The following is a 9,688-nucleotide window of genomic DNA, read 5'->3' as shown; positions in this document are numbered from 1 at the left end:
AATCAGGAGGTGGTAAGTCGGGGGTCACCCATGAGTTGGGCGGTTGTAAGTCGGAGGTCGCCTGTAAGTCGAGTGGTTGTAAGTCAGGGGTTGCCTGTGAGTCGGGTAGTGGTAAGTAGAGGGTCACCTGTGAGTCAGGCAGTCGTAAGTCAGGGGTCACCTGTAAGTCGGGGGTCACCTGAAAGGCGGGAGGTGGTAAGTCGGGCGTTGCCTGTGAGTTGGGTGGTTGTAAGTTGGGGGTCGCCTGTAAGTCAGAGGTCACCTGTGAGTTGGGCAGCTTTAAGTTAGGGTTTGCCTGTAAGTCAGCTGGTGGTAAGTAGGGGCTCACCTGTGAGTTGGGTGGTCGTCAGTCGGGGGTCGCCTGTGAGTCAGGCGGTGGTAAGTCAAGGGTCACCTGTGAGTTGGGTGGTTGTAAGTCGGGGGTCCCCTGTAAATTGGGGGTCACCTGAAAGTCAGGAGATGGTAAGTCAGGGATTGCCTGTGAGTAGGGCGGAGGTAAGTTGGGGGTCAACCGTGAGTCAGGCAGTTTTAAGTCGAGCGTCGCCTGTGAATCAGGTGGTGGTAAGTTGGGGGTCGCCTGTGAGTTGGGCGGTTCTATGTCAGGGGTCGCCTGTAAGTCGGGCAGTTGTAAGTCGGGAGTCGCCTGTGAATTGGGCGATGGTAACTCAGAGGTCACTTGTAAATCAGGGGTCTCCTGAAAATCAGGAGGTGGTAAGTCGGGGGTCACCCATGAGTTGGGCGGTTGTAAGTCGGAGGTAGCCTGTAAGTCGAGCGGTTGTAAGTCAGGGGTTGCCTGTGAGTCGGGGGTCACCTGAAAGTTGGGAGGTGGTAAGTCAGGGGTTGCCTGTGAGTTGGGTGGTTGTAAGTCGGGGGTCCCCTGTAAGTCAGAGGTCACCTGTGAGTTGGGCAGCTTTAAGTTAGGGTTTGCCTGTAAGTCAGCTGGTGGTAAGTAGGGGCTCACCTGTGAGTTGGGCGGTGGTAAGTCAGGGGTCATCTGTAAGTTGGGGGTCACCTGAAAGTCGGGAGGTGGTAAGTCGGGGGTTGCCTGTGAGTTGGGTGGTTGTAAGTCGGGGGTCCCCTGTAAATTGGGGGTCACCTGAAAGTCAGGAGGTGGTAAGTCGGGGGTTGCCTGTGAGTTGCGTGGTTGTAAGTCAGGGGTCCCCTATAAATTGGGGGTCACCTGAAAGTCAGGAGGTGGTAAGTCGGGGGTTGCCTGTGAGTTGGGTGGTTGTAAGTCGGGGGTCCCCTGTAAATTGGGGGTCATCTGAAAGTCAGGAGGTGGTAAGTCAGGGGTTGCCTGTGAGTCGGGCGGTGGTAAGTCAAGGGTTGCCTGTGAGTTGGGTGGTGGTAAGTTGGGGGTCAACCGTGAGTCAGGCAGTTTTAAGTTGAGCGTCACCTGTGAATCAGGTGGTGGTAAGTTGGTGGTCGCCTGTGAGTTGGGCGGTTCTATGTCAGGGGGTCGCCTGTAAGTCAGGCAGTTGTAAATCGGGAGTCGCCTGTGAGTCAGACAGTTATAAGTCAGGGGTCGCCTGTACCAGTACGAGGCCACTAGGCCTGTGTTCTTGACGTGGTCTCCCATATCCAGCTTCACCGGTGTTGCTGTGCAAAACATTTCCTGACTCTCCCCGCTTTCTTTCTTAACCCAGCTTTGCCTGCGGGCTTTGTCACACCAGACTTGAGACCGGCCACAACTCCACGTTTAGGACAAGGCCGACAGCCCCACGTATTGTGCAGGCAGGGGGGTGCAGTCCCCCCCCCACACACGGGAAAGAGGCGGGGAAAGGCAAGCCGAGTGGAGCGGGAGAGGAATCCTTTTTTGGAGAGAAAGGGAAGGAAATTGCTTCACCGTGGCTGCAGGCCAGACGTGGACTTGGCAGAGCAGGGGGCGAGCGAAGAGAAGCGGGCAGCCTCTGGGGGGCAGAGGCAGGCGATGAGGGGTTAACCTGAGAAGGGGGCACTGAAAGGGGGCCCCGCCACGGAGGAGGAAATCCAGCAGCCTCGGGAGTTTTGTTTTGAAGCCCTGGACGCACCCAGTCCCGGGCAGCCGGCCAACGAGCAGTTTCGTTTTCTGAGGAAGTGACGGGTCCGGGGAGCAGGACGGGAGAGAAGGCGGACGGGCCCCGGGGATCCCTTCGCCCTCGTTGGGGGGCAGAACACAGCCCGGAATCCAGAGCAGGGGGGCTCGGAGAAAGCCACCCCCCGGATCTGAGCACAGCCGGGTGACCCAGCATGGAGCCAACCCGCCCGGGGAAATCTGCAGCCACAATCTCTGTGAAAACCCTCACGGGCGAGACTCTGTCGGTGGACGTGTGTTTGGACGAGACCGTGCTGGATCTGAAGAGGAAGATCGAGGCCCAAGAAGGAACTCCGGTCGACCAGATGCGTCTGATAGCCTCAAATCCAGGCAGACAGCTGAACAATGACTGGACCCTGCGGCGCTCGGGGCTGACCGATGGCTGTATCGTCCATATGGTTCTAAGATGTAAGCTCAGGGCAAGGCCCAGAGGGCGAGAAGTGGCTGCATGGGGGGGACAGAGTGGGAGGGAGGGGTAGTGTCCTCCCGGGGCTTATCTTTGGGGAGCACTGGAGGGTTCACATCACCTAGATCAAGGTGAGTCAGAGCAAACCCCGACGCCAGGCAGACCCAGGGGCCCCCAACCGGCACTGGAGACTTTACGTTTGTTCTTTCTTAGATGTGTTTTGCTAACCCCCTACTGCTAGAGGTGGGGAGAGGCCATCCCTAGATAGCCGTCCTATAGGGGAAACAGCTACTGGAACATGCCCAGTGCAGGTAGGAGGGAAGAGGAAGGAAACCCATCCTCCGCCCCTCCCCCGCCTTTTCTCCATTATTATTGATAATTATCCAACTTGTAACGGACCAATGCCATTCTCAGATTCTTTATGCTCTTCCCGTAGCTTTAAAACGCCTTTTTAGTCTTCTTACTTCTGCCATAGACAGCGTCCTTTGAATTCCCTTATCAATGATCTACAATTCCTGATTTCGATTCATTACTTTCCTCCCCGGCCTTTTCTCCATTATTATTGATAATTATCCAACTTGTAACGGACCAATGCCATTCTCAGATTCTTTATGCTCTTCCCGTAGCTTTAAAACGCCTTTTTAGTCTTCTTACTTCTGCCATAGACAGCATCCTTTGAATTCCCTTATCAATGATCTACAATTCCTGATTTCGATTCATTACTTTCCTCCCCGGCCTTTTCTCCATTATTATTGATAATTATCCAACTTGTAACGGACCAATGCCATTCTCGGATTCTTTATGCTCTTCCCGTAGCTTTAAAACGCCTTTTTAGTCTTCTTACCTCTGCCATAGACAGCGTCCTTTGAATTCCCTTATCAATGATCTACAATTCCTGATTTCTGATTTCGATTCATTACTTTCTTTCATTAGCGCCACGTATATTTTTATTTTGTATCGCTCCCTTCACATCCCCGTTAAATCAGTTTAAAAAAAAAAAGTCTGGCCGCCTTTTCGAGACTGGGATAGGAATGATTTAGGAATCATTAAAAAAGGGACGGAGAATAAGACAGAGAATATTTTATTGCCTCTGTATAAAACCCTAGGACGCCCACATCGTGAATACTGAGTGCAGCTGTGCTCTCCTCATGTCCAAAAAGATATCTTGGCATTTGAAAAGGTTCCGAAAAGGGCAACAAAATCGATGAGGGGTTTGGAACAGGTCCACATTTAAAAGACTTCAATTTTTCAGCTTAGGAGACTAAGGGGGGATAGGAGAGAGGTCTATAAAATCACGACTGGCGTGGCAAAAGTAACTAACGCGATGTTATTTACATATTCCCACAATATAAGAATGAGGAGTCACCCAATGAAATGAATAGGCAGCAGCTTTAAAAGAAATCAAAGGAAGTTTTTCTTCACGCAGCACACAGTCAACCTGTGGAACTCCTCGCCAGAGGAGGGTGGGAAGGCCAGGGCTTCAAACAGGCTTAAAAAAGGAACTAGATAAACAAGCAGCTTTCAAAGGAACAAAAGGATACTTTTCTTCACGCAGTGCACAGTCAACCTGTGGAACTCCTCGCTGGAGGATGGTGTGAAGACCAGGACTTGAATAGGGTTCAAAAAAGAGCCAGATAGATTCATGGAGGTTAGGTCCATCAATGGCTGGGTAGGAGTGTGTCCCTAGCCTCGGTTTCTCTGGAGGTGGGTGACGGGAGGGATCACGTTGTGTTTGCCCCCTTTGGGACATCTGCCATTGGCCACTGTCCACAGACAAGATCCTGGGCTAATTGGCCCTTAGGTCTGACCCAGTTTGGCCGTTCTTATGCGATCCTGTGGGGCATCTCATCAGGTGTTCCGAAACGATTCCCGTTTATCATTCCCGTTTTGTTTTTTTTTAATTAAATTCTTCTTCCAAACTGATTTGCCTCCTAACGGGTCTTAACACGGCACCGATTCTATATTAAGAGTCGGGACTTTGCTTTCACATTACAATCATCGGATTGTAACCGCTGGTCGCCTCAGCGACCGTTAACGTATAGATCTCCGATTGGTTTCTTTTTATCAAGATCTAATAGAGAATTCCTCTCCTCTCTCTCTCTCCCTCCGCCCCCTTTCTCTGGGGTTGCCTGCAACATTTTTTGTTACAAAATCAGTGGCTAGGATGGTTAGAAATTCCACGCACATTTAGTACCGGCAGCATGAAATCTTCACCAGACGTTGCTCAAATTAAAATCCTCCAGCATCACACTTGCTTTCCTGTTATTCATAGGTGTGTAAGGAGGTGATAGGCTGGACAATCTAGCTCCGCCTATAGAGGGGTGGGGTTTATTCGCTAGTGGGAGGAGCTTAGATTCCATTCTAAGGGGGAGAGCAGGAAAAGGGCCCAGGTCTTACTCTTTGTTGTCTGTTTCGCAGTGCGTGGTGGTGGAGACATAACGACAACCCCCCTTCTTCCAGGTAAGAGCTTCCTGTTTTAACCCGTTGAACGTTTTCCCTTTAAAACAGCTGCTCGGGGGAAGAGAGCAACAGGTTGGATTCCGGGTCTAGGAAAGGTATTATCCTTTACTGGAGATCCCCGCCATATCTTGCGTGGAAGGCTTAAACCCAGTGACGGTGGGTCCATGAACGTCGCCAGGAAGTGTTGGCAGGAAGCCGGGACAGCCAATGAAAATAGAATGTGGGCTTTTGAATTGTGGGGGGAAAAATCCAGAATCCATCTCTGTGGGCACGTCCAGAGTGCAAGCTCCTTTTGAAAGAAACTTTTTGGAAAGAACTCTTTCGAAAGAGAGCATCTATACCTCAAACCCGGATTGAAAAAGCGATGTGCTTTTTCGAAAGAGCGCAGCCAGACTGCATGGACCGTCTCTCGAAAGAAAACTCCGATTGCTATTCACAGCATAGCCACCAGGGCACCTGGGCTTTTTTCCGATGGCCTCGTCTTTCAAATAATGCTTCTGCGCATTGTCCACACCCGGCTTTTTTCGAAAGCGCTCTTTGGAAAAAGGCGTTCTTCCTCGTGAGTTGAGGTTTGTCAATGTCAAAAAAAAACAAAAAAAAAACCTGCGTCCTTTCAATTTAATTTCGAAAGAACACGATGGCAGTGTGGACCCAGGTGAAGTTTTTTCCAAAAAATAATGTAGGCTAGACATAACGGCTACGTCTACACTGGCATGATGTTCCAAAAATGCTTTTCACGGAAAAGTTTTCCGTGAAAAACATTTTCGGAAAAGCACGTCTAGATTGGCAGGACGCTTTTCCGCAAAAGCACTTTTTGCCGAAAAGCGTCCGTGGCCAATCTAGATGCGGTTTTCCGCAAAGAAGCCCCGATCGCCATTTTCGCCATCGGGGCTTTTTTGCGGAAAACACGACTGTGCTGTCTACACTGGCGCTTTTGCGCCAAAGTCTTTCGGAAAAAGACTTTTGCCCGAACGGGAGCAGCGTAGTATTTCCGGAACAGCACTGACAATCTTACATGACATCGTCAGTGCTTTTCCGGAAATTCAAGCGGCCAGTGTAGACAGCTGGCCAGTTTTTCCGCAAAAGCAGATGATTTTGCAGAAAAACTTGCCAGTCTAGACACAGCCAACCTGTGTGAACAGAGGAGAGATGGATTGAGGTAGGATCAAGGCATGGGCTATCCAGCGACATCCATGCCAAAGAAGGATTAAACCTTGGAACAACAGAGACGGAAGTAGAACAGGGAATGTTTAGTTAGATGCCATCATGTTATTTTCTTTATTTGGGGCTTTGCTGGACTCTCCAGTGAACCTGTGTATTCCCCCCCCCCCCCCTCGTACACTATAATGCTTCACCCAGCACGATTTCCTTCTTGTGTTAATAAACTCACCTTTTTCAAGCTTATGCACCAACACTTCAGTTAGAACATAAGAACATAAGAACGGCCGTACTGGGTCAGACCAAAGGTCCATCTAGCCCAGTATCCTGTCTACCGACAGTGGCCAGCACCAGGTGCCCCAGAGGGGGTGGACCGAAGACAATGATCAAACGATTTGTCTCCTGCCATCCCTCTCCAGCCTCTGACAAACAGAGGCCAAGGACACCATTTTATCCCCTGGCTAATAGCCTTTTATGGACCTAACCTCCATGAATTTATCCAGCTTCTCTTTAAACTCTATTATAGTCCTAGCCTTCACAGCCTCCTCTGGCAAGGAGTTCCACAGGTTGACAACACGCTGTGTGAAGAAGAACTTCCTTTTATTAGTTTTAAACCTGCTACCCATTCATTTCATTTGGTGTCCTCTAGTTCTTCTATTATGGGAACTAATAAATAACTTTTCTTTATCTGCCCTCTCCACACCACTCCTGATTTTATAGACCTCTATCCTATCCCCCCTCAGTCTCCTCTTTTCTAAACTGAAAAGTCCCAGTCTCTTTAGCCTCTCCTCATATGGGACCCGTTCCAAACCCCGAATCATTTTAGTTGCCCTTTTCTGAACCCTTTCCAAGGCCAAAATATCTTTTTGGAGGTGAGGAGACCACATCTGTACACAGCATTCCAGATGTGGGCGTCCCATAGTTTTATATAGGGGCAGTAAGATATTCTGGGTCTTATTTTCTATCCCTTTCCTAATAATTCCTAGCATCTTATTTGCCTTTTTGACCGCCGCTGCACACTGCGTGGACGTCTTCAGAGAACTGTCCACGATAACTCCAAGATCTCTTTCCTGATTTGTCGTAGCCAAATTAGCCCCCATCCTACTGAATCTTAGTCTATAAGGTGCCACAGGGCTCCTCACCGCTTTTACAGATTCAGACTAACACGGCGACTCCTCTGATACTTGTCACCTTTTTCAGATGATGAAAGGATACCTGTGTCCTAAAAGGCAGGAGGTGCTGTGTGCATGGCCCAGAGAATGGGGGTATATCTACCCAGCAAAATTAGTCTACACACAACATTGTCTACATACAAGCATTCAACTTAGGGTACATCTAGACGGCAGAGTTTTTCCAGGATACCGGAGGTCACCCGGAACGTGTCTGCTTTTCCAAAAAAAATTTGGAAAAGCAGACGCGTTTTTTCCGGCATCCCTGTCAACCTCGTTTTATGAGGAAGAAGGGATGTTCTGAAAGAGGGATTTTTCCCGACATATGACCCCGTGTAGGCAGGCCAAATGTTGGATAAAGATTCTTTTGGAAGAAAAACAGAAAAAGAGGCGTATCCGTTTCCGACTTTTCTTTGTAGTCTAGACATACCCAGAGTGTCAACATGACATCCAGCTGGAGCACTTCTTACTCCGACTTATTTTTATGAAAACTCGGAGGAAGAATGTTCCGTCTCGGACTTACTGCTGCGTAGACAGCGCCAAAAGCCGAATTAAGCTATTTCGACTGAAGCTACATTGGCGTAGCTCAAGTTGCGACGCTGACTGTGAATTTAGCCCAGTTGTGTCGACGCAACCGGAATTAAGAAATACGTTTGGTTTCAACCCGGAGGGAGGGTTAAAAATGACATTGCTGAGGGCATCTTCCTGGCTTCTCAAGGGCGTCTTCCCAGTGGGGTGGTGGCAACGTGCCACCCAAGGTCAGGGAATCGGTGACTTTGGGGAGTTTTTAAGCAGAAGCCTTTAGTGGCAGGTTGTGGGAAGACAGTGGTGTTACTAACCCAAACGAGGAGGGAGAGGTACCTAAATGCTGTCTTGCTACCTGGGCTGCGGCAGGTTCGTCCGCCGACCGTGATCTCAAACGATGTGATTTCTCCTGCCATTTCAGTCTCGGATTTTCCTACGGTAACGGCACCAGGCAAGGAAAAAAGCCAGCTACTCCACCTACTCCACCCGGCATCTCCAGACACGGAAGAATCTGAGGCACCGCCACGTAAGAGGCCGTGGGGGGGAAAAAAATGACAAATGGGGTGATACAGGAATCAAAACCATCCGAAACAACCATGAAATGCTAGGACACTGTAGCAGCTTCCTGTTAGTGCAGTACCAGCTTCTTCCAGCAGGAGGTGCTGCTACTCTAGGGTACAAAGCAGGAGAGTAAAATCACAGAATCCGAGGGTGGAAAGAGACCTCAGGAGTCATCAAGTCCAGCCCCCTGCCCAAGGCAGGACCAACCCAACTCAATCAACCCAACCAGGGCTTGGCCAAGCCGAGACTTAAACACCTCTAGGGATGGAGATTCCACTCCCTCCCTAGGGAACCCAGCCCAGCGCTTCCCCACCCTCCTAGGGAAATCGTTTTTCCTAATATCCAACCTACACCTCCATCATTGCAACTTGAGCCCATTGCTCCTTGTTCTGCATCCGTCACCACTGAGAACAGCCTCTCTCCATCCTCTTTGGAACCTCCCTTCAGGAAGTCGAAGGCTGCTCTCAAATCCCCCCTTGCTCTTCTCTTCTGCAGACTAAACAAACCCAAATCCCTCAGCCTCTCCTCGTAGGTCCTGTGCTCCAGCCCCCGAATCAGTTTGGTCGCCCTCCGCTGGACCCTCTCCAATGCGTCCACGTCCTTTTTGTAGTGCGGGGCCCAGAACTGGACACAGTACTCCAGATGTGGCCTCACCAGAGCCGAATAAAGGGGAATAGTGACATCTCTGGATATGCTCCTCTTAATGCACCCCAATATGTCACTAGCCTTCTTGGCTACAAGGGCGCCCTGTTGACTCATCGCCAGCTTCTCATCCACTGTAACCCCCAGGTCCTTTTCTGCAGAACGGCTACTTAGCCCAGCTTGTACCAATACTTGGGATTCTTCCGTCACAAGGGCAGGACTCTGCACTTGTCCTTGTTGAACCTCATCCGATTTCTTTTGGCCCAATCCTCTAATCTGTCCAGGTCCCGCTAGACCTGATCCCTGCCCTCCAGCATATCTCCCTCTCCCCCTAGCTTAGTGTCATCTGCAAACTTGCTGAAGGTGAAATCCATCCCCTCCTCCAGGTCATTCAAAAAGATGTTGAACAAAACCGTCCCTAGAACCGATCCGTGGGGCGCCCTGCTAGAAACCAGCCACCAACCGTGGCATTAATCACGACCTATTGAGCTCGTTTAGCTCCTCCACGTTCAGACCACGGGGCTTACAAGCGTGGGTTTCTTTTGTAACGTCCGGATGGTCAATCGTGAGATGCCACCACGTGGGTGTGGACCCAGAACCTCCTGGCCCAAATCGGACTCCAGCCTGCCCCCTGCAGGATGAGCGTGGGTTAGGGGGGAGACCCGGGCCGTGGCCCACGTTATCAAAACGCTG

General features: G+C 50.3%; 1 protein-coding gene across 2 annotated transcripts in view; it reads left to right on the top strand.

Moving 5' to 3' along the window:
- The first annotated feature begins 1,784 nt into the window (after nt 1-1,784).
- Nucleotides 1,785-9,688, top strand: part of LOC102445807 (caspase recruitment domain-containing protein 8-like) — a 65,198-nt gene continuing 57,294 nt past the window's right edge. The window contains exons 1-3 of one of the 2 annotated variants that reach the window (XM_075897863.2): nt 1,786-2,482; nt 4,899-4,940; nt 8,214-8,318. In XM_075897863.2, the coding sequence (XP_075753978.2) occupies nt 2,230-2,482; nt 4,899-4,940; nt 8,214-8,318 (400 nt within the window). In that variant the 5' untranslated portion in view covers nt 1,786-2,229. Of the gene's footprint in view, nt 2,483-4,898; nt 4,941-8,213; nt 8,319-9,688 lie in introns of both variants that reach the window. The other variant, XM_089775289.1, reaches the window with a different exon arrangement.

Source organism: Pelodiscus sinensis, chromosome Z, assembly GCF_052426305.1.
Source record: "Pelodiscus sinensis isolate ZL-2025 chromosome Z, ASM5242630v1, whole genome shotgun sequence".
NCBI lineage: Eukaryota > Metazoa > Chordata > Testudines > Trionychidae > Pelodiscus > Pelodiscus sinensis.
The sequence above is the reverse complement of the archived record's forward strand: the minus strand, read 5'-3'. Positions and strand labels throughout refer to the sequence as shown.